General features: G+C 40.7%; 1 protein-coding gene across 1 annotated transcript in view; it reads left to right on the top strand.

Moving 5' to 3' along the window:
* The first annotated feature begins 209 nt into the window (after positions 1 to 209).
* Positions 210 to 26,508, top strand: part of MYH9 (myosin heavy chain 9) — a 71,790-nt gene continuing 45,491 nt past the window's right edge. Inside the window, exons 1-3 of the mRNA XM_054058106.1 lie at positions 210 to 368; positions 16,067 to 16,419; positions 21,779 to 21,935. Of these exons, the coding sequence (XP_053914081.1) occupies positions 16,087 to 16,419; positions 21,779 to 21,935 (490 nt within the window). The 5' untranslated portion in view covers positions 210 to 368; positions 16,067 to 16,086. The remainder of the gene's footprint in view (positions 369 to 16,066; positions 16,420 to 21,778; positions 21,936 to 26,508) is intronic.

Below are 26,508 nucleotides of genomic sequence, written 5' to 3'. Positions count from 1 at the left end.
TTGGCCGGCGGGGTCTGCGGGGGCGGGATCAGGCTGTCAGTTTTGCGCATCCCGCTCTGCTATTGGCTGGAGGAGCGGCGGGGGCGGGGCGTTACCATCGATTCGCCGCATCCCGCGCTGCCATTGGCCGGCGGGGCGGGGCTGGGGCGGGGTCGGGCTGTCAGTTCTCCTCGCCCCGCGCTGCCATTGGCCGGCGGGGCGGGGCTCCTCCCGGCGGGCGCCTGGCAGTGCCGGTGCGCGGGAGGCGGTCGCGGTGCCTGCGGGAGGAGCCGGCAGCGTGAGGACTCCTCTCTCTCGCCGCGAGGAGCGCAGCCGCCGGCGCGGCGATTCCCTTCCTCTCTCGCTCCCTCCGCCGAAGCCGGGCTCAGGTGAAGCCGCTGTGGTGGGCGCGAGTGGCCCCGGTTTGTCCTTTCCCCCCTCCCCTCTCGCAGGTTTCGCGCCTCTTTGTCCCGCCGGGCGAGACGGTGCCGCTCTCCCGCTGCCCCGCGGCGCCCACCTGGGTGCTCCCTGTCCTCCCTCTTCCCCTTCCCCCCTTCTTCTTCCTCGTCCTCGTCTCCCCTTCTTCTTCCTCGTCCCCCTTCTTCTTCCTCGTCCCCCCTTCTTCTTCCTCGTCCCCCCTTCTTCTTCCTCGTCCCCCCTTCTTCTTCCTCGACCCCCCTTCTTCTTCTTCTTCCTCGACCCCCCTTCCTCTTCTTCTTCTTCCTCGACCCCCCTTCTTCTTCTTCTTCCTCGACCCTCTCTTCTTCTTCCTCGTCCCCGTCTCCCCTTTTTCTTCCTCGTCTCCGACCCCCTCATTCTCCTCCCTCGACCTCTTCTCCTTTTTCCTCTTCTTCCTCGCCCTCCCTTCTTCCTGTGTCCCCTTCTCCCCCAGCGGTGCCCGTGCCGCCGCGCCACCCGGTTGCCTTATGCCCAGGGAGTTGCCTCTCTCCTCCCTCCACGCCCTGTTCCCTGGTTTTCTCGGAGGTGGGGTGGCGTTATTCCCGCTCTTTTCCACCGGACCGTCCTTTCTCCCCTCCCTCCAGTGCATTTCTTTTCCCCCAACGCCTTCCCCGATCTCTTCTTTTCAGTGTCCATCCTTTGGAAGTAACGGGCAGGGGAAAATGGGGCCGTTTGGCAGCTGTCAGGGCTGCAGCCTGAGTCAGAGGCTGACAATCCTCCTGCAGACATTGCAATGGGCTTGGCTTCCGCCCTCAGATCTCGACTTCCTCGTTCGGTTTGGTCTGAACGGTGAAGCAGCAGAGAAGGAGGAGGGAGTGACAGGGCAAGATGAAGCTTGCAGTGAAAAAAACTCTTTACAGATGGCTCGTGCTTTCAGGCATCACTTCCAACCAAGGAGAAAAAGTTTTCCAGGTTTTAGTGATATGATTACCAACCTGTCTCTTGGAAGTGTGGAAAATAGCAAGTTTCATATCTCCCCGGGGTGGTGTGTACCCAGTAGGTTCAATAAGGAGTGTTCTTAATTTGCTTAAATACAGAGTGGGATGGGTTTTAAAGCAGTACTGTGTTTCTCGTAATAAAGTGGAATTTTTCAGAAGTGTATTGTGTTGATTTGGAAGCTCTTCATGCAGTGGCTGTTAAATTCCCTTTTTTCGCCTCTTTGTAGTTCCTTTCCTTCTTCTGTTTTTCCTCTTAAAACACTGTTTGTGCTTTTCATCTTCCTTCTTCCACAGGTTTTTCTTCTGTATCCTGTGTCGTGATCAGGAGTTGGACAAGATGATCTTTGTGGGTCCCTTCCAACTCAGGATATTCTATGATGTTCTGGGCTGCACTCTGTCAGAGTGGACTATGAACCTAAGCTTTTTTTCTGTGTGAGCGGGGCTGTCCTTAACAGAGTAATCTTTCAAGTAATGCGTAAGAAATGTGTTCTTCAGCTTGTGGAGATATTGTAGTAGATGGACTTTGGCCTGCAGACTGATTTCTGTGCATCTGCCCTACACTATAAAGAAATATAAGTTCATTTGCATAGAAGCTGTTGAACTATGGCTTGAAAGAGTAAATTATACATCCTTAACTGTGGTATACATCTCCTGTCTATAATGCTAGATACAGTAGTTGTAATGGTGTTAAACAGTTACTGCTTGTGTAAAGATGGTTTTGAAATTAGTCACTAGGTAACAATGTGACTAAGATCACTTATCCATGGCATTCCAGTAAAAATGGCAAATCATGGTGCAGATATGTATTGACTCATAGTTGCACTGTCTGCAACTGTAGTGCGTTCTCTCAAAGTTTATATGAGATAAGCAAATATTTTTGTTAACTGGAAAGTTGTAATGAGGGGGATGCAATTGATAAATGTAAATAGGGTTGCTTTTAGCACAAAACAGTTTTGAAGTTGTTAACCACAATTGCCACAACTGTATAAACATGAGATTGTGCTGCTAATCTGACCTTGTAAAAATAACTAGAGCGAAATCGCGCAACGGTTCCATGAAGCTCTATGTCGGTGGAGCCATTTAAATTGACTTGTTATCCTTCTTGATAGCTTTATTTGTTGCTCTTGTTTATAGTGTATGCACTGTCTGTCTGGAGGTGAACAAGCCAAATTTTCAGTAACTCTAAGGTAGCTGCAAAGTTGCTGGTGCTGGATGGAAATGAGGGTCTGAACTTCTCATATTTACTCACCTGGAACCTCCAAGTGCCTATGAGCAGCACCAAGCCGGTGAATTATGTAGTTCCTTTTGTAATACGGTGTTATGTCTTGGTTGCTTGACTTGCATAGCGGATCTGATTTTGGAAGTTCTTAGGAGAAGAGACTTTGACGTCAAATTTCACTCTGCCAGGCAGCATGTGGCTGTTTCTGTATGAACAGGAAGACTGAATGGTCAGGTTCTGTCTGTCCCAGAAGAATGGGTGTCGAATGAGAGCTGCACCATAGTCTTAAGTGAATCACTACTGAGTGAGTAAAAATAATAGTTTAAAAAAGAAGAATAAAATTGTTGTAAGTTGTAAAGAGACTAAAAGGATTTCTCACTTAGGAGGCTGAAATAATCTGTATTGTTCAGCGTGTTGTTTTGGTATTATGGAAAATGTTGGAGAGTATTCAAACTGTGTAGCGGGTGGTAGCTGTAATACTCAAAAGATGAGTTGAAAACTGCACTGCAGTCAAATGCCACAAGTGCTTAAATTTATTTGCAGCAGTACTTGGCACTGCAAAATTTTCTGCTGCAAATGCCGAGAGTTACATTTACCACTGCAACAAACTCTTTTGGATACTTGAAACATTATTATCTTGGCAAGTATTTAAAAATAAATGTACTGTTTATAATAACTAATAATTCACAAGTTGGTCCTCTTGCAGACTGTTCACATAGTCTGTTCACATGGAGGTCCAAGAGAGTGTATGTATATCAGCATGGCTGCTAACTCCATGAACAAACACTTCAGTTGTACTGGGAGATTAAAGTAGTCTGTCTCTGCCCCAAAATTCAGGTTTTATTCTGTTAATCTGTGGGATAGCAAACAGATGGGACAGGGCACGTGTCGACAGGTATCGTTATTTCTGAGGTGATTCTGCTGAATCTCCTGCTTTTGCCCCTAAACTTGTGTCTTGCCTAGATTTATGTCACTTATGAACCAGTGCAACTATAATAGGGTAATATTACAAGTGGACCCACTGGAGGCACAGGAACCCATGTGGTTAATGCAAGGTTTACCGAAAGGGGAAGTCAAAGTTAAGGTTCTCTCATCCACACCCCTGTGTACTACATCTGCTCTCTTGCGTGGTAACTACAGGCTGTTGGGTAATGTGCTGAAGCTAACTGATGACTAAAATGTATTTTAGAGGCCCAGAGTTAGTGCCTGCATCTGCTAAAAGGTGTTCAAAACTTTAATCCTAAGTGAGTGATTTAATACAGTTTTGTTTGTTTGACTCAATAATATGCTTGGTGCCCTCTAACATCCGTTTTCATCTTTGATTTCTTTTATAAATATCTTGTTTGTCTTTGTTTTCTTAATTTATAATTGAGGCACAGCTGTTTGCATGTTAAGTAGAGAAATAGTGTGCTTGACATTAAGTCTTCCGTGGGTTGGAACAAAATTGTAATAGCATAAGATTGCCTACAGCAGCATTGTTTGTGCTGGCAATTGCTCTAGCTTAATGGTGGCTTGGTGACCTTGTACCTTAAATTTCTTCTCAGTCTAAGCACACCATGGTTCTAATTGAGTTTCCTAGTGTAGAAAGAAATGGAAACTAGCAACCCAATTTAAATAGGGTATGATGAAACAAAAACACAAATGCAGCTTCTGCCCTGGAAGCTAATGCAAATGGGTGTTGTCCAACTAAATGAAATGCATCAATTTACAAGTTCATCTTAATTATGGTTTATCCGCTTCACTTTTTTTTTTTTTTCTAGTGGCTGTGGGAACTTGTTCCGAATGCTTGAAGTAATAATCTCAACACCGATTCGTCTCACAATCCCAGGCTACTGTAGTGATTTAACATCACCTGACCTCACTCCAAACCAGTCATGTTCAGCATAATAGACCAGTCCCGGTCTTCAGTTAGTGGCCTTTTGGCTTGTTACTGTTCAGCACAATACGTTGCCTTTCAGAGCATCCTAAGAAGTCTACAGAAATAATAGTGTCTACAGTTTTCCAGTGATGGAAGTGGCATTGATTTTGTTCTATGATACTTTAGGAGCTAGTACTGTTAAGGCATGTCCTTTTTAAACACAGCAAAGTGGAAACTGTAAAATTGATCTAGCATACTTGTCCACTGCAGATTACTTCCATAAGAAGTATTACAAATGTATTGCTGTTGGATGCAGAGAAATATAATGAAATATAACTCTGCATACTGTGGTTTGACTCCATGACCTCTTAATGAAATTTATGCCTCTAGAGTTTTGTACACAGGGTTTGGATTCTGGTTGTCTTCATGACTAGAAATTTAAGTTTCTCTTAACGCATGTGTGCTGACTCTACTGAGAGCAGTAAATAAAACCACATGGATCAGTGATTCCAGTAAACTCAAGCTAACAACTAATATATGCTGAGGGAAATCTAACTTGGAAGTCTGGATCATAAACTCTCCTTAACTGATGAATACTTCTATTCATCAAGAACTACCATTTTAATGAGTCTCGGCAGGAAATCTATTGTGATATATGCCTCAACACAGAACTGGAGTTCTGATTAGAATGAAAGCAAAGTAGGCATTCAAACTTGTAAGAAAAGAGGCTTAGAGAAATTTTACAGCTTGACTTTGACAGTCCTGTGCAGTCAGAATTTTTTTTTTCTCTTGGGCAGCTTCCTGTTTAAATTCTTCAGATTTTAAGCATGCTCTTGTAATAGTTTACTTCCCTTTTTATGGTTTGCAGTGGTGAGGGTACCTTCACCTGTGTTTTTCTCTTAAGGTCAAGACTTCACTAGTTTACTTGAATTTAGACTCTCTTAGTCAACCTTCAAGATGCCGTAGATTTGACTTTGGTTAAAATTGATTGTGGCTAATGCTCAAGCCAGCTTGTTTTACTGATGCACCTAATTTAAATATCCAAGTTAATTTTAATATCCAGGAAAATAAAAGGAAACACTGACACAAGCCACTGCAAAATTTTAATAAAAAACTTTAATTTCAGTGGCTTCTGTCTTTTTCTTCAAATGTGGCTTAAAAAAGTGCTGTATCAGTTTGTAAATAAATTTTCAGTCAGTAAACTTTTTGGCAGGGACTGGTTCACTCTAGGTCTGCTTGCCATTTAGCGCAAGAGATTCTAGTCTTGCTGTACTCTGAATCGATAAAATCAATTACTTTGAGAAAAGTATGAGTACAAATTAATTTTTGTTGATAGTGTTTCTTTTTCTTAGATTGATAGTCTGTTGTAGGACTTGGGTATATTTGAACTAATGTAAGAAGTTGGTGACAAATACTCAATGTAAATCTGAAGTCAGACCAATGAACTGGATGAGAAAGTTCCTGGCTAAGTACTTGGAACTAGTTGGCCCATGATGTAAATTGACTTTTGACAGGGCTTTTTATGTAGATGAGGAAAAATAGTCTCTGGCTTCCGTTTTGGCCATGTCATTTGTAATCTAAAGCGTAGGAGAAGGTATTGTCATTTTTCTTTGGTCTTTTTTTTACTCTTCGTTTCTTGGGGGTGGTTGACTGTGGTTTTAACTGTGTTCAAGGAGTGGAACAGATCAGAAGGGGTGGATTTGTGATGAAGGTATCCAGAAACAGGCAATTTAATTCCTAAGTTGCTGGTTGCAGATAACTGTCTAGGAAACAGTTTTCGTTACTTTTTACTTGTCATGCAAGAAGAACTTTTTTTTTGTCAATGGAATTTTATTGTTTTAGTAGACTACCACTTAATATATTTTATTGTTCATAGTTGTTGTTCAAATGCCTTTCTGTTGTTGAGAGATAGAGATGTTTTTTTCTCTCTTTTTGACATCAAGTTGAATGTATTCAGACTTTACAGAACTGTTTAACTAAATGGATACGGAATTATGGATAGAGGTATATGGCAGATTACAATAATTAAAAAATTGAATCCTTGAAACTGTTGTGTTTCAAGTGGAAGTGCCCATGTACTGACAAAGGGAATTTTCCGTTGTAGAGAAGCATAAATACAAAATCAGATTTCTCTACAGGCACAAAAGTTCTTTAAACTGTGGCTTAGGGTTTATGACTTAAACCAGTTCACTTAGCTTTTATTGTCTGGCTTAAATTGCAGTATAAATGTTTATAGCAGATACTGAAGTCTTTGACCTTTCATTACACAGCAAATTATTCTGAATTGTTTTAATGGCCCTTCCCAAGTCAAAGTTTTGTGTAGATGAACTTGAGCCTGCAATTTAATGCAGTATATGATGGGAAATGTAAAATGAGAACACAGGAATGTGATGAGGAAGATGTATTAGTCATAATTTTTCTTTAAAAAAGGAATTGCCATTTATTAAACAAACTGGTGTAACTCCTAAAAATAAGGTATCTACATATTGTCTGCATAGCCCTGGCGTATACATGGGCACAGTCCGTTTATCTTCTTCCTCCACACAGTCGGAGTTAATCTTTTTATATGGCAAATTCTAAGTTTCTTCCGAATGGGCAGAACAATTAGATTTTAGCTCTTTTAATGCTCTAAAAACTTGATGTGGATTTAACTGAGAAATATTGCCACACTGTATTATACTAATTCTATCAGGAAAAAGTACACCTGCGGCAGTGGTTCAGCTCTTGCTCATGTAGATGAGGAGAATAGCATAGAATTGTGGAATGGGTTAGGTTGGAAGGGGCCTTAAAGATCATCCAGTTCCAGCCCCCTGTGCAATGGGCAGGGACAGCCCCACTGGGTCAGGTTGTTCAAAACCTTATCCAACCTGGCCTCAAACACTTTCAGGAGTGGGGCATCCACAACTTCTCTGGTCACACTGTAATGTGTGTGATTGTGGAAAATGTTGTAAACTATGGTGGAAACACATGAAATGGTTTTGTTACTCCATGGTCAGTATTCCCTCATGTTGTTTTTTTTTATCCTTACAAATTATATTTGCCTTGTGTTATTGGGACCATGGAGTGTCATGGATTGTCAGTCTCCTGTCAGAAGTGGATAAGTTTCTCTAATTTTCCTTTTTTTTTTTTTTTTTAAAATTTCTTGTACCAGAATAGAGGAAATGCTATGTGCCATATAGCCATGATTGTAACAGTTCAGACTAGTTTCCAGCTTCAAGTGCCCTTGGTTTTACTCATTTCAGATTGAAAGATGAGTCCTTTCTTCTTTAATACACAAGCCTTCAGGAGATACAGACAGGAGGGCATGGTTGGGTAAATTCTAAAATAAGAGATGCCTAATGATGTTCCTTTTTGGAGACTGACATTTTTGTCATTTAGGGAAGACAGCATAGGTCAGGAAAGGAACAAACTAATGAGCGGAAAATGAGCGTGAGGCTAAGGTGTACAGACCAGGCAAGTGTTCCTTGTGCGCTCTGCTGCACTGAGGAGTTTCTCCAGAACATTGGTTATAATGGATAGCCAAGTAAGGAGCCACGAAGCTGTATGTGACCTTGAATGCAATGGGGAAATGTTGCAATCAGAATGTTTCAAAGTTTTTTCAGACCATCTTGAGCTTAATATTTATGGTCTAGGAAGTTGTTTTCAGTGTGGCCGCCTTATATATCCTAGCGCTTAAGGTTGTGTAGCTTTTCCTTCAGTGTAAGAGTTGCTGTCATTCTTCTCCTGCCCCTCACCTCCAAGATCGCCTTCATAAACAGAGGTGGGTCCCCTTGATGAATCCCTATGCGTTGCTAGAGGAGTTCAGAATCAAACTTGGACCTTGTAAAGGTGGTAGACTTCTCTGACAGTTTTTGCCTGCCACCCCCATAGCTGCTGTTAATGGTAAAGCAGAACTACTTGAAACAGGAATAAAAATATGAGATACAGCAGAAGGCTATTGTACGCAGTCATAGTTTGGCACAATAGATTAAGTTGTAAGGGCCCAGAGAAATGCAGTTCCCTGCTGAAATAGAAAAATAGCCTTTTTTTTTTTTTTTTTTTTTACAATGGTTTGCCGACATATTTGCACTGACTCTTGGTTCTTTCCAATATGAGCCGGAAGAAAATTAGTATTGCTGATGATGAGATCAAAGCAAGTTCTCAGTTAACATAAGCAAGAATAATTGCGCCTGTAAGATGACTTTATCATAGCCACATACGTGCTAAATATATCTGTCTAAGCGAGTAAAATAGAACTGTTTTTTTTTTCTCTGTATTTAGGTATAATTGTTTTATTCCTTGTTCCCTCTTGCAGTGAAATGAAACCTGGAGTTGGCAAAGATGGTGAAAGGTGCTAATTGATATATAACTGCATATTGCAAGAGCTGCCTTACACTTCAGTGCTCCAGAGAGTTCTTGGCACATATCTTTTTAGCTTTAAATCAGAATATTAGAGAAGGGATGAAAAGTGACCCTGAGATAAACGAGGACAGACTGAAACTTTCCAAACTCTTCCTCCCTGTCTCATGCAATGTCCCTAGGGAATTCTGCATGCCTGATCAGAACTTTTGCAGTCCATTATGCCTCCTGAAAACAAGTCAGGATGAACAGCAGGGATGGGCTGTAGTTTTCTGAACTACAGCTGTCTCCTTAAGTGGGATTACTTTGCTGAGTGGTCACAAAGAATGTGTTCTCCCCCTGGAATGTTTTCCTTGTGGGCACACTGTCTCTGGAAGAGGAATTCTCTCCTCTGCTGAGAAGGCATGTACTGTACACGCACTAATGAGAAACAACAGTTGCAGAAAGTGCATTATGCAGGATTGTAAACTTTGAATATTTATTCAAAGTGAATGGGGTTGGGTGGCAGCCAGCCTAGCTTTGTCATGCTAAAGACCGGACTTGAAATCAACAGAAGGCTACCCTCCCCCTCCCTAAACCAGTGTTTGGTGTGCTTAAACAATGTGCACAGGCTTCATAGAACTGATTAACTTTATTGGTGCCATGTACATGGTAATGTCTTTGTGTCTCACTCAACTGGGAAGGTGCAATTAAAATAGAGGTAAGCATACCCTCCCTAGCATTAGGGAAGCTATGCCTGGCCATGTTTGCACATAACCTACAGTGGTTAATATCTTTACAGTATGCAGTGTGGTTGCCCAAGGTTATTTCTGGGTTTGCGTACCCCGTGGTGAAGCCCGCCCTGTCCTGGATTTGGTGCCCAAAACTGGCCTCTTCGGATTGGCAATTATTTATGTTACATATGCATGGTCTGTGCTTGTAGCTTCTGTTCTCTCAGTCTTGCCTTTCATTTGAACCTCCTGGAGATGAAAGGTGACTACTTGGTGGCAGGTAAGGACAGTGTCCTACTTGTAAATGGCTTTGTGACCTTTGCAATTTGCCATGGAAAGTCCTGACTTCACAGACCAAACCTCCTGTGTCAGCTGTTACAGTCGAAGATGCAAGTGGTGCTTCACACATACCAGAAAGTGGTGCTTGACAGCTGGTAAAGGGGGCTGGACACCACAGAAACTGAGAACCTTTTATTCTGTGGTTGTTGTTGTGAGGATATGTGCCAAGTACCTTTGGCCACCTGGAACATACAGACTTCCTTTCAACTACTTTCTTCTGTCTTACGTGTGGCCTGGTCAGTAAATCACTTTTGTGTAATACAGGTGTCATTTGTGCCTTGGGTAACTGGATTCTTTCTTCTTGATTCTTGGAGCCCTGTGCATACAGAGAAGGCACTTTAGTTGCTGTACCTTGAGTTTAACTTACGGTAATAAACAATGGTAGCTGGCAAGTCTGGGCAGCACTACAGTCAAACAGAATATGCAACAGTAATTGCCAGCGAACTGCATTCCAGTTGTGAAATAAATCTTTCAACAATGTATTGTGTGCATCAGACTGTGACTAGAGAGGAAAGCAGTGAACTACAGTAAGCCTAATAGCAGTCATTATGAATCCCAAATAAAGCTAAACTAGAAATGTGTCTGCGTGGCAGTGCAGCCTTCTGAACAAGATGGGCAAGTGTAGCTGAATGCCTTCAGCTCAGGAGGCTGTTTGTGAGGGAGTATTAATTGCAAACTCATGTACTTGCCCGATATTGTGTTCTCTAGTGGGATAACTGATGATTCTTGTTCAGTTTGAAGCATCAGGCACTGATGTGTCACAGTATACTGAACTTTTGAAACAAAGAGATATAACCGATCCATCAGTTCAGCTTCCTGCCAGCTTTTCGCCTTCTTTTCTCCCCCCTCCTCCCCACCCCCCCCACAATGAAGTTCAGACTTCATTTTTTTCTTACAATTGGAGCAGTTTGTACTAGCAAACTTCGCAGTTTTCTTTCCCATAGATATCCTGGCAGCTAGAGCTGTGAGTGTAAGCCTCGTATGTCCTAAGCAGGTGAAGTCTGAACAGTTTCTTAGTGAATACAAGGGAATCGTAGGGAGGTTTTTATGATAAGTTAGGTTTTGTTTTTTCATCTTGTCAGTTCATGGACACTGTAGGCAGTCTGACCACCAAACTCTACATACTGTGCTTTCTTGCTGCGCTTAATTCAACTGTGGTGATTTGATGAACTGTATTCAGCTGTCAGGGGAAAGTGAAATAGCTGAGTTTGCAAAAATAATGCAAGTATTAGTGTTCGGATTGTACACTTAACAAGGATTCCCATCATATGAATGTACTGACCAAACTCAGTTGAATCATTAGCTTCTTCTCAAAGTCAGGTTACTTTTTAAATGCTGTACATTACCAGAGAATCAAGTCTCTTCAGTGAGGACAATTTAGTAGTAACTGAAATGGGACTGTAAGAGAACAGTAGTGGTGTAATTTTCTAGTGTAGAAGTCTTGTCTGTGGAAGTGGTGTACATTCCTTTTGCTCTGTGAATGGGTTTTTGTCTTGTATGCTGTTCTCGCACAACATTCTAAAGGTAAGCAAGTTTGGAAAATGGCATGAGAACCGTGTTCCTGGAATACTTTTAAGGTGTGAACTGTATAAACAAAGGGAATTAACTGGTTTTAGTCTATAGGTGTTTGCTATTTCATGCTTTTTGTCACCCTGATCTTTAGAATAGTTCCTCTTGCACTGCTAGGATAAAGGCCACTAGACAAACTATTATAGGGGGGATCATTTCATGTGAAATCACAGAAATGGTGCCTTGCTGATGGCTATGAAGTATAAGACTTCTGGTAATTACCTACATGTGTCCCTTCTCATGCAGGCTCTGTCTTATTGCAAAGTTCTGGGATGGTGATCTGAATCAGAAATATGCAGTACACTTATCTGGCTGTTTTATGTTCTCTGTAGCTCAGTATTTCGCAAACTTCTCATGATTCAGTAAAGCAGGGGAATGGTTTGTGATTAAAGTTGTCTATTCTAGTGTATTAACACATCCTTTCTAATAATGAGGCTGAAGCCTAAAACAAAAAGTGTGGCAATGCCTACTTGAATGGCAGTTTGGATAGCTCAAATAAGAAGTGCTTTGCTTGCCTAGCCTAGTGCTCTAATACTTATTAGTAAGTCTGATGCTTCAACTGTCATCTTTAATGCTCTTCTGAATATATTGATTCTATTTCTACTTTAGCCGTTACCATGATAGTTTAGCATAGCCCAAGCTCATCTTATTGAGCATGGCTCAGTCCCATAAACAATTCTGTGGCTGCTGACGAGAGAGTAAACATTGGAGGGGAGATAGTACAAATAGTTCTGGAAAATCACATTGCAAGCAGATAATGTTCTATGCTTTTAGCAGTTGCAAAACCCTGTAATCCAAAGGAAGGGACCTTATAGCAGAAGCAGCTTTTAGACTTTTCCAAGTCAAGCAAGGTGTTTGTTTCCAGGTTTTGGGGAAGCTCTTGATACTTTAAGGAGAGGAGTGTGTGAAGTGTCTCATAATTCAAGCCTTAAGGCTACGGCATTGTAGGAGGCTAAGGCAAACTTCTGTCCTTATGACTGTATTCAAATGAGGGTTTGGGGTAATTCTGCCTAGTTCAAAGGGAATGCATGGCATCTTAAAATTAAGCCAGTGTTTAATTTGTTCATCTCAAAAGAATCTGCAGGGAAATATGTATATAAAGGGTTCTTGAAATTTGTTTTTTTTAAGGTTGGACTATGTATTATTGTTTTGGTCTTGTCCTATTCATGACTGTAGAGATTGTTTTGCCTCCTTTTGTAACTGTATGGCAACTATGTAGTTAATTACCTGTCCAAAGAATATCTTTTGGCAGCTAAAATAATGGAAAACAAGCAACATTTGACCAGCCTGTGCCTCAGATTGCTACAAACCAGGATAAGGGAGCACAGGGGGTTAACAGGGAAGCAACTGTAGCATTTCATTTTTTGAAACAATACTAGGAAGGAGGCATTTAAAGTCAAAACAAGGACGGTCTGTTTTCCTTCTTTATTTTTTGGTCTTCTTACCTATAGACTGGTGTTGCATCAAAGGAAATATTGTTAATGGTATTCTTGTCTGCCAGTTGCACAATAGCCATGTAAAGATAAATGTCCTTGCCCCACATAATTATCTACACCCAAAATGTGAACTCCTGAGCAAACAAATTGCTTCCTAATTTGTTCCTAAAATGGCATTGATTTGCATTTGTTGCAAGTCGGCATAAGGCTGCAAGAGCTCACTGGGCTTTACTTCCTTGACGACTGAAGGGGTTTTTAAAATGTCCAGTAAAATACAGGCTGTGTTAGGAAGATGGGTTTTGGAGCCCATGAGATGGAACTTGCTGAATCTGATTCCTCTGGTACTGTTCTTGTGGAGAAGGCAAATTAATGGTTGGTTTGTGGTATTGCTAGTTTAGAGGCCCTGTGGGTTAGAAGTCAGCCTCGAGAATAGCACTAATACCATGTTATCTCAGCGTGATCCTCCCCTTTTTTTTTAGTTCTAGTACATGGTGATTCTCTTCTGGAGCAAATGAAAACTGATTTGAGGTGATGATAGTAAGAAAATAATGTTTGTTGCTGTGCAATAGCTCAATTTTCAAGTCTGTTCGAAGTTTGAAGTGCAGTCAGTCTTTGAATCCTCTCACTGTTTGGTAGCACTGACATAAACTTAGTGTTTAGTGAGATTTTAGAATAGCCCTGTTAGGCTATTTCTCCACTTACTGGGAAAGCTGTTTTCAGTCCTAGAAATAAAAAGGCATAGATGTTGTAGAATGATTTCTTACTGCCTGAAGAATGCAGTCTTGCTGTATGTGAAATAATTCAGGGTTCTCCTTCTGAGAGGAATTTGATTAACCTCTCCAGTTACCTTCTTTCCTTAGTTCTCTTCAGATCTAGAACTGTCTGGGGATACCCCTTGAAAGGTTTCTTGTGGTCTTATGTCTTCATTGTCCAAAAAGAGTTATTCTTTATCCCAGAATAAATCTCCAAGGTGTACTGAATGCATGTGTGCTAACAGTAAGAAATATGAGGAATGTGTTTCAGTGTAGTGTGGGATGCTTCAGATGGCTGGTTACTCAGGATTCCTCAGGAAATGATGAAACTGAGTTTAGCTGAAGCACACTGCCTCTGTCCTGCCTGATTATGGCCAAAAAAGGCAACTGGTTAGATTCTGGGAGTTGCATAGGCAGGAAACTGTGTAATGGAGTGTAGAGCACAGCTGTTGTCTTGCCAAACCTGATACAACTCTGAACACAATTGAATATTTATTTCATTCCTCACCCCCGTTCCCTCCAGTCCCTTTTCTTAACTCTTTGACCACAACCCGCAGATGATGTTCTTCAGTGTCACAGAGTCTCAATATCTTTTGTTCAATTGTTAGTCTTCTCAATTTCCTACATACTCCGTCAGGCTAACTGTGTAGTTTGGGCTTGGAGCTCTCTTGACAGCTCAGACTTTTCATGGCAGCCTCGTGACGCTACAACTTATTTCTGCAACACATCTTGTCATCCTTTTCCCATTAAAATCTTGATTTTCAATAAAAACCTGAAAAGCCAGGGAGAAGGAGTTGCTCTGAGAATCACCACTGAGGTGGAAGTGTCAGTGACCCTGTGGGGAAAGAAAGATGAGGTGAAGTGTGGGATAGCTGCTTGGCATATCCTGTAAGGCTTAAGACAAAGACTTTAAACTCAGGCTAAAGGAAATGATTATTTATAGACTAATTTTCTCTTTGTTTGCTGAAGAATTTTTGACCATGAATATACAGCTATCCATACAGTTTCTGGCACAAAGTTGCATACCACCTACAGTGGTACATTTGTTGAAAGGAATTTCTCTGCGTGCTTACAAATGACTGGTGTGGGCATTTGTGCCCATCATTATTATAGCTGATGTTTTTCTGGCTTCATTGACTGCTTGCTAATGCTGGGACTCAACATCTATTGTTGCTCTCATGCATATTTCGAGAGTTGAACTGCTTCTGTCCTGGTCTCAATACCTTTTTGTCTGCTGTATCTCCAGTCAGAATTCACCTATTTGTTTTGTGGGCTGATTTGTAAATATAGATATGTTCTGCAGAAAAGTTATCCCTGTAGATCCTGACAGCCTTCCACAACATGAGTATTGATATTTTCATTTCCTGTTCTTTTAGTAGTAAGGAGCTCTAACTTCTAACCAAGTTATGAAAAACATACATTGAGGACACTGGTATCATTGTGAGGAAGGATCCAAGAAGTAATGTTTATGGGACCTTGTAAAGAGGCGGCTGTTACATGGTTAATGAGCCTTGACGCATGCAGTCCTTTCTTCTGATTGAAAGGAATTCCGAATGGCACCAATAAAATTGCTGCCTTATAAACTGGAAAATCTCTGGCGGTAGTTCTCTGTTCTGGTTTTTGATGAAATACTAAGAGGTGCCATTTTCTGAGCATGTTGCCTAAATCTCCCTCTTGATAGATGTGTTACACTCCTCTACCCAAGGACAGCTTTGTAGAACCCCAGTAGAGGATTTTGGCCTGTAAAATTTCCCGACCGCAGGTTTGTTCTGTTACTGTCTTGGATGTACTTTGCATTGCCTAGGGTAAAAGATACAAACTGTTGGGCTGGATGTTGCTACTGAGCTGGTGGTGGAAAATATCTAATGTCAGTCTTAACTGGTGTCTTCAAATTATCAATGATGATTTTGAGAAGCAAAGTGCATCTTATGTGTGCCATATACCAGTCTCAACAGTTTCTAAGAAGTTATAGTATTTGATCCGCAGCTTATCACAAAGAGGAGATAGGAAGTAAAACCGTTGATTAAACATTTATGATAATATTTCTGAGCTAATATCTCTACCAACTACAACAGTGAAGGGCTAATCTTGACCTGAATGTTATTGACATAGTATCTGATGCTGTGGGTATTAGCACATCTTACTGATTCTTTGGTGCTTGCCACTTTAATGTGCTTTCTCTTTTCTGCCAAATCATGACTTCCAAATGCTTAACGGTCAGTGTTTTGTTGTAAGTTTTTTTTAACTGCTTGCTAGTTTGTTTTTTTTCATCCTCTTGGCAAGCAAAGCCTTGACCTTATTGGAAGTCTGACAACTTACCAGTGCTTACTAACATGAAACTAAAGGACGGAGAGGCATGCTCTGATGACCAGAGACTGAGTACTTTGCATGTGCCTGTCTACCTCTAGGAATTTGTGAAGCAAACTTCAGGCTTTAAAAATATCTTTTTGTTTTCTTCTCTTTTTGTAGGCCCCGAATTATAAAACACAATGTCGCAAAGAGATGCAGATAAGTACCTGTATGTGGACAAAAACATCATTAATAACCCCCTGACTCAGGCTGACTGGGCAGCTAAGAAGCTGGTATGGGTTCCTTCAGAGAAGAATGGGTTTGAGGCTGCTAGCCTGAAGGAAGAAGTAGGAGATGAGGCCATCGTGGAATTGGCAGAAAATGGGAAGAAAGTGAAAGTAAATAAGGATGACATCCAGAAGATGAACCCCCCCAAATTCTCTAAAGTGGAAGATATGGCAGAGCTGACATGCCTGAATGAGGCTTCTGTGCTTCACAACCTGAAGGAGCGATACTACTCTGGACTGATCTATGTAAGTAATCTTGTCTGTTGGAGTAAGAGTTCTTGATCACACAATATGTGAACTTTTTGTGGTCACTGTGCTTCTAAGATGTGTGTGTTAATCTTTCATTGCCCCTGTACACAGCTCTCATGTGACTTAGCTTCTTCTCTCTACTTAAAATTTTTTCACTGAACTATGTCAATCCCCCTCTAGTTAGTGTTGAAACTTTCAAGGAATGCAGTGGTAAATCTGTCTTTAACATTTTAATGTCTTCGTTTGCAGGATGTTTTGAATGCCGTTTAACTTTCTTTTAGCAAGAAGTGAGAGCAGTTGGAAAGCAGTAAACAGAGTCTGATCGGAACTGAACCAAATAATAAAAAAAATACAGTCCTAATATACCTTACATCTGTACTGCTTTTTCCAGTGTCTGAAGCTTCAATGGGAAAGAATGTTAATGCCAAGCTTTTTGTATTACCAAAATTCAGTATCTTGGAGTGTCTTGCTAGAGAAGGCTTGTATGTGCCTCCATATGCTTACACATAGGAAATATTTCGTTTTTGTTCCACCCCAAAATGGACAAGAGCAGAGACTCCTGCTTCTTATTGCTTTGGGAATGACAAAAATACCATTTATGGGACCAGCGGCCATACCCAATGAAGCATGCAGCAACTACTTCACTGAATGCCAAAAAACAGTGAACATGGAAAGGTGGGGAAGGAGAATATGGAAGTTCTTGACCTGGTTCTTCAGTTCCTTTCTGGTTTTTGTCTTCATGTTTAACCAGCAAATTGCTGGTCATGATAACCTCTACATTATTAATACTCTGCAGGTGTACAAAGAATGCTTAAACTCAACGCTAATGTAAAACTAAATTTATTTAATACATTTTATATGTATACATATATGTTAATACAGTCCTTGAAGAAAGTCTGTCTTAGATTTCCCCCACTATTACTTTTTATGCTGCCAAAACCCAAAAGCTGCCTGTCTTGACTACATAAGTAAAAACTCCCTGCAATATCCATCTGTATAGTTTTGGGGTTTTTTTGAGTGCTTACTACTCCATCGTAGCTAAAGGGGTATAGTCTTTCACATAGTCATCTTATGTAGTAAGCTAGTGATGACGTTTTCTGCCCTAACAGGGATTGGTGGTATCTAAGACACCACGTAATGGGAGTTCACACTAGCTATCCCTTTTGGATAGAAACCTTTATTATTAACTGTTGCCTCCTAAATTAAGGAGCATGAACACAGGCTAGAAACTCTTATCTCTGGCTAATGCTGAGACTGACGCTCTTCTGAAGTGACATGAAGGCATATACACAACTGTCGCAGAAATTAATATCTGAAGGATGCAAAGCCGATATAAATTTACTCTAATTCCCACCTTCTGATGTCAAAATTTTTGACACCTAATATGGTTGGATGTTGAGGCAGTTAGTTATTTTGTCTATTCAAAAACTCCTTTGACTGTTGGTCAAAATCTGTTATCGGAGGGAAGAATCTTGGTATTGAGATGAAATAGGATGTGCAAGATCACATGTAACACTTTATAATAGGAAACATTGCTAGGTTATGTAACACATTGTTGAAAATAATTCCACAGCCTCTCAAAGTTTGCATGCTATGCAATTGGCTGTTTGACATATTTTGCAGGATAGCCTCTGAGACTTCAGATGTAGTCTGAGACTGTAATAAACTTGTAATTGGACTGTAAGAAGCATAAAAAAACCCCACACCCTTCACCCAAGTAAACCTAGTGTAGTAATGCTCTATTAGAGAATCTCAGTCTTGCCAGAACTGTGTTTCTGTGCAGTTGTGAAATGGGCTGGTCTCACCTGTCAGCAGTTCTCAGCAAATCAAGGGATTAATGTGAAGGCTTAAAATACTTTCATTGGCTGTTAGTTGATCATTAATCCTCTTGAAGAAAGAGAATAAATGCAATGTATCTCTAGCATAAATATCTTTGGAAAGATCATTATTTAGTTCTGCTCTTGTCCTTTCTCTCTTCTTAGCCAGTAGGGCTGCGTGGTTTTGTGGCTTTTTCCTTTTCTCTTTTAACTTTATTTTTTGGTCTACCCATCCTATAAAAGGAAGGGTGAAATCTTGAGGCTGGTGCAGACAAACTTTGAGCAGGGAGTGTCAGACATTTCAAGAACCAATAATTTGACTCTGAGAGCAATTTGTTGTTCCCATGTGCCGATTGATTCTTCACTGAGATGACTTCTGATAACAGACTGGCTTTCATGTTAACTCTTTCTATTTGGAATGCTTTATCAGAAGATCATTTTCAGCTTCTGTGTTGCTTACGTGAACTACCTTGTTTGTATTCAATATGAAACTCAAAACTCAACCTTGTGTGTTCTGGTTATTTCACTGAAGGTAACAGTTGCTGGCAAGTAAACTTTCTGATGCTGTCAGATTTGTGCCATGCTGCAAACAGTGCTTTCAGCTCTTTAGAGCTAGTTTATCGGTTAGAAAAATGAAACTAGTTCCAGTTTGGCCCTTGTGTCACTTGAAATATTTAGTGAAAGATAGCACCAGAATTCTATTTTGAGATAGTAATGTCTGAAACAAAGTACAGATTTCAAAGCTAGCTCTGCTTGTAATAGATTAGCCTTTCAATTGGAGCCTTGGGTTCAGTTCAAGGATTTATGCAGATAAGTCTTTACTTGTACTTTAATAAGATGAAGATAACTCTTGTCTTCTTTGTGGTAGGGCTGGCAGCTTCTGCTCAGTGGCATTCAACTTGCTACTTATATAAAGCTCTCTCAGTGTGCTTGACCAGCAGTAGTGACATAGTGTTCTCGCTAAGTTGCTTCTCCCAGCCATGATTAGTTACTTTTCCATATTAGACAAAAACATCACTTCACACATCTGTCTGAGATCATTATACTGCAAGGAAATTTCCCTTTGGTATTTCTCGTGGCAACCAGAATGCTGGAAGAAGGTAACGGCTTCTTTCCTGCATACCTGCTTCATGTCTTTAGCACTGTAATTGAAATGAATGTCTTCCGTTTTCTAAACCGCTGCTCTCATCCGTATGACTGCTTCATTACACTATTCCTACTTAAAAAGCGACAATTCTAATTTGTCAGTGAGCATGGCCATAAAAATCACACAAATACAGACAAGAAAACTTTTCATTCCTTGGGAAATATCACCACAGTACTTGCTACCACTTTTCTTTTGTTCTCACCCCTAGTCTTCCAAAAGCAGCAAAGAGGCATTTAGCTTTATTAACATCTTCAAAGGAGAGTAGGTTCTCTCTGGCATGAGTTAGTTTTGTTGCAGGGGGGAACAGGGACTACACAGGGCATCTTTTAACTGCTACATGCCCTGGGACTTGAGGCAAGATGGTTGCTATTACAGACAGCTGAACTGGCAGCCTACAGCGTTTTTGTTTACTTGTTTTACGGAACTCTGATAAAATGTCAGCCTCCAATTTCTCTTCTAACAGTTCTGTTAACACCAATGGCAGTTATTTCTGCTGGTATAAGATGTACTCTGAAAATGCTACTCTTGAGTCGACTCCTTTCTACCTCTTGGTCCTATTTTGTCTTCCACTAGTGTAGTCAGAAGGTCAGGAAAGCATGACCCAGTCTTTCAGCTGCCATTCTGTGCAGTGCAAGTACTGTCTGACATGATGAAAAACTAAGGCCAAGGCAAGAAGAACTAGGATTGCCAAGTTGGTTTCTGCAAACTCCTTAAATTGTTCATTTCAAGCACTACCTCAAACCTAGCCTAACTAGAATGTCTCACTGAAGCTTAGCTTCCTGGAACTCTAGAAGTCTACACTGAAAGGCTTTTAGCCAACTTTCGGTCCCCCACTTTGGTAAGAGATGTACTATTTTCTGTAAACTATTCAAATATTCCTCATATATTAAAAAAAGTCTGGACGCATTTCCTGCTCGTTTATTCTGGGGTATGGAAAAGGAACCTTATATACCTATAAAAATTTTGCTTTCTAGGGGACATAGGTGTATCTGAATCCGCTGCATGTGAGCGGGCTGATTACTTAATGTTAAGCCAGCATGTAGAAAATTTGGGTATAAGACCATAAATTGTGCAGCAGATGCTGTTTTCACCCTCTGATCACTGTAGTTTAATCCTTACCTTTATCTAGCTAAAGAGGCTAAATCTGGTTAAGTACTCTCTTCACTCATTGCGGAGAACTCTTTAACACTCCTAAGCACTCTTCACTGAGCAAAGGACAGAAGAGATTATAGCAATAGAAATAAGAAATACGAACTACCAAATGGTACTCTTCTGGTAGCACTAAGAGATGCTGTAGAAAGCTGTTCCTATCCAGGTGTTTCAAACAGCTGCCTCTGAAATTGACAGGGAACTATGGTAGCTCTAAGCTTGGAGTGCTATTCTTAGAGTATGAAGGAAATACCTAAGAAGCCTCTGCTCCTCCTTTTCCCTTTGCAAGTAAAATGTTTGTTAGTGGTTTTTTTTAGATATTCAGATCTCAAAGATTTTTTTGTCTCTTTGAAGAGGGTTAATGTTTTCACCGGAAGTATGTTGAGAGTTGTCTTCCATTAGAACTGTAGAATTTAAATTGGTGGAAAACAGTTGAGAAGTTGAGATTTGCTTATGAAGATGAATGAATAAAGTGTTTAAGATGAATTAGAAGTAGACTTTGGCAAACGCTGCTGACTCTTTGAGCATGAGATACTTTAGAATTATTTTCTATATGACTTGGTCAGAACTATGCTACATTAATGACCTCACAGTATTGAATCTAGTTCTAGTTATACTCATTACACTATAAACCATAAAATGTTCAGGCTGGAAGAGTCTTTGGGAGGCCATGTAGTCCAACTTCTTGTTCAGGGCAGGGTCACCATTGAATTCAGCCTAGTCCAGTGGTCTTGAAAATCTCTATGGAGTACACTAGTCTTTTTTTTTTTCTTTTAGAAACTATTTGGCTTGATCTTTTATTACATTTTAGCTGATCGATTACTGGACAAATCTAAGGCAAACATAAGGCAGAAGATAGTAAAATATTCCTAGTGTCTGAGGACCCACCTATATAATGAAATGGACACCTGACTCGAACTCTGAAAGGAAGAAAAGCCATTCCCAGTGAATTGTTAATTAGGTGGGGAGCAGGCCAGTTTGATATCAGAGTGACTAATGTGTCAGTTGATGCACTGTGCATACTTGGAAAAGTTGAGTGCTAGTCAAGCTGATATGACTTTAGCTGTTGCTTAAATTCTAATATTGCTTAGTGGGAAGCATACCACATGGCATCACTGGAAGAAGCACTTCAAAATAAGACTGGTTGGTTGGTTTGTTTTTTCCAAGTAACATACTGTTAAAATGTGCAAGTATACAACGTTTTTAATTCCTGTCTTTATTTGCTGGGGCGTTCTCTTTCCAGACCTACTCAGGCCTGTTCTGTGTGGTAATCAATCCGTACAAGAACCTGCCCATATACTCAGAAGAAATAGTGGAGATGTACAAAGGCAAAAAGAGACATGAGATGCCCCCTCATATCTACGCCATCACAGACACAGCCTACAGGAGTATGATGCAAGGTGAGTGCTGACTGAGATAAGGCATCTTGCTGAAATTGCAAATCAAGGTTGCAGTCAAAACACTGTAAGAGAACAGCAACACACTGCTGTCAAAAGGCATTGTTGTGCCCTCTGTCCTTGCTTATAGACACTTGACACCTTCTTGGTACCAGCTTTTGTGTTCAACTGAATAGCTTTCTCCTCCTTTAGTGGATTGAAGAACCTTACAAAGAGTCTGGCAGGAGCTGAACTTGACTTAAAGAGGCTGATATGAGTGCGTGGGCTTCAGAGAAGCAGGCGTGGGGAACTGAGATAGTGAACTTCTCCTCTGAGTGATGAGCCGCTGGAACTGATAGGCAAGGATGTGTATTGGTTGATGGAGGCTTTTAACAAAAGTATTTAAAGTCCAGTCATACAGTCTGATTGGGTGAAACCAGCTCAGTGTAACCTGCATTTTGAAGTGTGAAGGTCAGTGGTAGTTTTACTGATCAAGAGTTGTTTGGTTACATTCTTACTCTGATAAGAATAAAACTTACCATTGGGCAGTGTTAAATACACCAGCTGGCTTTTCACAGAATAACAGAGAGCAAGCAGATTGACCTGTATTTCCCCCCCATGTATATGAATGAGAAATAAAGAACCCTATATATTATCTGCTGCTTGTTTGTCACTTGAGGACTTTTCAGTATGGAGCTCTGATTGTCCTGTGCATATTCCTCCTTCTGAGAGGAATCTTTCACAGAGTCAGTGCTTCTGTTTGGGATGCTTGGAGAGTGTTGAAGCCTGGAGGTATTTTGTGCTTTTCTTTCTGCTTATAGCTGGGTTATATGAAGAGGAATGCTTTGTGAGGTTTGAAGGATATAATGGACTGTTTGGTTTGTCATGCCTTGTATGAATTTGATTACCCCTTTATTTTCTGATGACTAGCAATGACTATGGTGTTTTGTCTCTCCTAGGTCTTGTCATTAACCTCACTTTTTTGAACAAAGACAAAATATAATAAAATTGAACTTGAAAATTCTAAATTAGACTCAGTTTTAAATAATTCTGCTTTTCCCCTGCCCTCACTACCACTTGCACCCTCAAGCATAGGAAGACTGTAACTATAGAGTTGCCCAGAGTGGAAAGGAAGCAGAAAAAACTCCTTCCGCTTACTGGCATTAATAGCTTTAAAGAAATTTTACCTGTGGAGAATGCTGAGAACGCCTGCTGAAATGTGGTGCAGAGCAGAGCACATGGGAGAACTAACATGATGGATCGATTAAGCTATATTTGTAAAAGTCTTGGGTGGGAAGGGCTGAGCCATACAGACCAATGGACTTGTGGCAGGGTACTGATGGCAATTTGTTGAAGATGTGGCAGCTCTTGAAGAAATACGGCTACTCTAGTGGTCTGTTACTCTGAAAGGAATGCTGTATGCAGAGGAAAAAGCCTGTGAACCTGGACCTATGTAGGACCTCACTTCCCTCAAACAAAGACTGGCTCTGCCATGGAGGACAAGGATAGATGCACCACCTATACTATACGTGGCAGCATGGTTGTCCATAAACCTCTTATTGCTGTTTCGCTTCCTTTATTACTTCCTTCTCTCCCTTGCCCACTCCTTTTCAGCTCAAGTGCCAACATATATTTTTCTTGAACAAGTTATTGACTTAACCCTACCTGAGTTACTGTTTCCTGGAAAGAAACTTTTTCTACCTTGAATCAGAACAGTTTCTTTGGCATTGTTGTAAGAAGACTGAAGAAGTCCTTTTCCTTCTGTAGACAACAGTTAAGCTATTTGGACCTGCACGTCCTTTGTCCCTGCCAGATATATCAGTATGTGACAGTGGGTATTTGGACAGCTGCAATTCTGCAACAAGGGACAGGTGACATTCCTTGGTCTGATGGTGGTTCAGAGCTAGTGATTAATCTACATGGATATTTCCTTTTGAGAAGAGAAGGTGTCTTAGTCAGATCCCTGCTTGAGTGATGTTTAAAACTCGGAAATCCCAGACTCAGGTTGTTTTGGTGTACATAGTTAAAGAATGGCAGCCCTACCTCATTTTTCTTAGCATGAGAAAGTTGCTCTGAGCTCTGCTGGAGTGTTTACCTTTCCCAGAACAATTTTAGCTATGCAGTATTCTCAGCAGTATTGATAGTCTGGAGGTTTACCCCAGCTCTTCTTTGCCTGGTTTGGGAGATCTTGTCACTGACTTCTTGGAAGGCTTGTTGGATGTGAATGTCATTCCCGGTTAGGTTTTGAACTAGCCTGCTTGGACCTGTTTAACTAGGCTAGGAAAGATCTGTGTGTGTGTGTGTGTCTTGCTTCACATGTGTATGTGTCCTAGCAAGAACCCTGGAGATAATTTTAGTGTTATCTACTGCCTTATGTCCTTATTGCAAGGGCTAACAGTAACATCGCAATATCTACTACTGGGAGTGAAGGTGAGTAGGTTGTTTTGGTGTCTCTGGTTCTCGCTAGCCTTTAGGGCAACAGAAAGCAACATTTCAGTTCCACTTTCTCAGTTTTGCTTAGCGGTGCGGGAGGCTTGGTGCAGCAGCCAGTGGTATGGCAGGAATCTCTCCAGAGAATAGAAGATGAAAGGGTCTGGTGCTCCACATGAGCCGGAGGCATTTAGGATTAGGCTGCCTTCCCTAGGTTACCTTCAGAGCCCTGAAGGCTGGGAATCCTTCATGGTCTGGAGAAGGATAGGGAGCTGTTGACTCTGGCTTCTGTCAGCATGCGGTGTATTTATCTCTTAAGCTGACAGAGTGCAAAAGCCTTGCATGTTAATTGATCTGATTTTTTTTTTTTGTTTTCAGTCAGTTTATGGTATTCTAATAAGCAGGCCATTCAAAGGGACGTTTGTTAGGAAAGGGAGAAGAGATGAGAGCTTTATGCCAACCTCTGCTAATCCAGAAACTATTTAACCCTTCTCAGGCATATATGCTGATGCACCATTGGTGAGTTTGGTCCTCTTTTTATGTGTACCCTGGTTACTTCATTCACAAAAGTGTGGTGTGTGTTTATACATTCCAAGAGGTTAAATTGTTTTTAGTTAAATTTCACCAGAAGTACTTCCTTGAAGCAGTAACATGATGGACAATATGTTCAGAGTGATTTTTTTTTTTTTCTTTTTTTCTTCCTTTTTCCAAGCCAAAACTTTACAACTGAGAAAACATTATTTTGGTGCATAGTACTTAGACTTTCTGTGCTTGGAGAGTAGAACTCTGAAAAAAGTGTAACATTTTTGTTTACAGAGAAAACAGTCATTTGCCTTGATGTTTCTGTTCCCTGAGTAAGCTGGATGGCAGAAGCCTCAGGTGTGACTGCTTTCAGAAGAGTTACTCTTCTGATGCTGATGATTGAAGCATAGTGCCTGCAAGTGGAGTGGTGTCTTGAGCATACAAATCGTTATTCTAATGTGGCAGGTGTACACTGGAGGGGCACATTCTTTTACCTCAATTCATAGTCTCCAGGGAATCTATTTAGAAAAACATATTTTAAAGCTGTTAAACAGCACCTGTTTGTCCATTTGGAACACATATAGGGAATTTTCTGTGTTAAATGCTGATAGGAGCTAGAAATTTCATTGGTGTCCAGAGCGTGATGGCTGTTTTAATGTCAGTGTCTGAAACTTTTGTAATAGGTTAGATCGGTAATTATTCTGGTCTCTGAAGCCCAACCTGCTCAACTAAGGCAGGAGAAGCAATAGACAGCGCATGGCTAATGAATGTACTCCATCTCCTTTCTCATCCAGTTTCTCCACATTAGTGTAGGTTCCTAATGGTTCACTGAACAAAACCTGTAAAATCATTGTGCAGTAATTAAATGCTTCTTCACCTTGATGAATTAGTTCACAAAGGGCCTGTACAGCCAGCATCTGGCTGGTATTCACTTGGGAGTTAGGTAGTCTCTGGGTTTGGTCTTTAAAAGAAAAAAATCTGAAGCATAGTAACTTCACGATTTCTGTTGGCCTTGTTGCATTAAGGGAGGAAACAGTGTTAGATATTGTTAAAACAAATCACTTGCTGTTGTACATCTTTGCATGTACCTCAGGCCCAGTTGTCTTTTTCACAAGAAACAGCCCTCTGGATCTGTTTCTATAGAACATGACCTTGAAGTATTTTAATTTTAATTCTTAGATGTTTACATATTTTTAAGTTTCTGAGCAAGCAGAATGCTTCTGTTTTAACTTCCTCAGTCTTAAGTCGTCTTTTTCAGCTTGCATCTTAGCATTGGTCTGCTATGCTGCACTCTATTGTGCTGTGTATCTTTATTTTCTATACACTATTCTGTGTGTGCTTACCAGTTCAGGGATACTTGATGGGCAGAGCTGTTCAGATTATGTAGAGGCACAGACGTCTCTTCCAAGTTGCATGTAGAAGTTCTGTTTCCACTAAACCCAAAGGAGTACAGCCTGTGTTTTCTCTAGTTTGTTTCCAAGATTTGTCCAAATTTCTGATGCAAAAGGCAATGTTAAGTCTAGATACTAATTATGGAGGTGGTTATATTGAAGGTGCTCGTATACAAATAACAAGAAAAGATGTAAGTTTCTGATTTTTTTAAAGAAATGTTTTACATGCTTTGAATTACTTGAGATTTCTAAAT

This window comes from Cuculus canorus, chromosome 1 (genome assembly GCF_017976375.1).
Source record: "Cuculus canorus isolate bCucCan1 chromosome 1, bCucCan1.pri, whole genome shotgun sequence".
NCBI lineage: Eukaryota > Metazoa > Chordata > Aves > Cuculiformes > Cuculidae > Cuculus > Cuculus canorus.
Note: the sequence above shows the minus strand (reverse complement) of the source record. Positions and strands in the feature narration are given on the sequence as shown.